The sequence below is a fragment of the Chaetura pelagica genome, unplaced genomic scaffold (assembly GCF_000747805.2).
Source record: "Chaetura pelagica isolate M959 unplaced genomic scaffold, ChaPel_1.0 scaffold2488, whole genome shotgun sequence".
NCBI lineage: Eukaryota > Metazoa > Chordata > Aves > Apodiformes > Apodidae > Chaetura > Chaetura pelagica.
In genome coordinates this window covers 4698-5757 of record NW_009954163.1, presented here as the reverse complement: position 1 = coordinate 5757, position 1060 = coordinate 4698, and the positions used below count along the sequence as shown (strand labels likewise).

General features: G+C 61.7%; 1 protein-coding gene across 1 annotated transcript in view; it reads left to right on the top strand.

Annotated features, from left to right (window-relative positions):
- The window catches only part of LOC104393340 (25-hydroxyvitamin D-1 alpha hydroxylase, mitochondrial), a gene marked incomplete at its 5' end in the record, with an annotated part of 6577 nt that overhangs the window by 1198 nt on the left and 4319 nt on the right, over nucleotides 1–1060 (top strand). Inside the window, 2 exons of the mRNA XM_010002821.1 lie at nucleotides 38–110; nucleotides 960–1053. Coding sequence (XP_010001123.1) covers nucleotides 38–110; nucleotides 960–1053 — 167 coding nt within the window. The remainder of the gene's footprint in view (nucleotides 1–37; nucleotides 111–959; nucleotides 1054–1060) is intronic.

Sequence of the window (1060 nt, the reverse complement as noted above, 5' to 3'; positions counted from 1 at the left end):
GGCCGCCGTGGTGACCGACCTGCTGGGGCGGCTGCAGCGCCAGCACCACCAGCACCCCCAGCACCTGGTGCAGGATCTGGCCACCGAGTTCTGCAAGTTCGGCCTGGAAGGTGGGGGAGGACCCGTGTGCCTCTGTCCCCCCAGGACCCCTCATGTCCACCCTGGGCTGCCTGTGTCCTCTCAGGGCTCCCCATGCTTCCCCCAGGGCTCCCCATGTCCCTTCATCCCCACAGTTCCTGTATCCTCCAGGGTCTCTCTGTGTCCCCCAGGGACTCCTTGGGTCCCCAAGGGTTCACAAAGGTGCCTGGGGCTCTCAATGTCCCCACCCTGTCGCCAAGAACCCTTGTGTCCCAAACATCTCCCCATGTTCCCCATGATGTTCCTTCTGTTCCCCAAGATTCTCCCTGTCCCAGGACTCCCTGTGTCCCCTGAGGAGTTCCCTGGGTCCCCCCCCAGGTGCCCCCTGTCCCTACAGTGCCCCTTGTCCCCAACACAAGCCCAAGGACTCCACTGGCTCCAAAATATCCCCATGTTCCCTGTGGTTCTCCTGTTCCCCTAGGTCTCTCATGTCCCCAGGCCTCCTTGTGTCCCCACCATGTTCCCAAGGCACTTCTGTGTCTCCAAGGGCTCCCCATGGTGCTCCATGTCCCAAGGTCCCCACCGTGTCCCCAAGGACCCTGGTGTCTCTAAGATTACCCTGTTCCCCATGGTTCTCCTCATGTCCCCCAAGGTTTCTTAGGTCTCCAGGATTCCCTGTGTCCCTCGGGTTCTCCCTGTGTCCCCAAGGATTCACAAAGGATGACCCTGGGGCTCTCAATGTCCCTACCACATCCCCAGGGACCCTAGTGCTTTCAAGATCTCCCCACGTTCTTTGTGATGTTCCTCCTGCTCCCCAAGTTCTCCCGTGTCCCCAAGGCTCTCGGTGTCCCCCTGTCTCACTCCCCTCCACGCCCCCACAGGCATCTCCTCCATCCTTTTCTCCTCCCGCCTGGGCTGCCTGGAGCAGGAGGTCCCAGGGGACACAGAGACCTTCCTGGGGGCCATCAGGACCGTGTTCCTG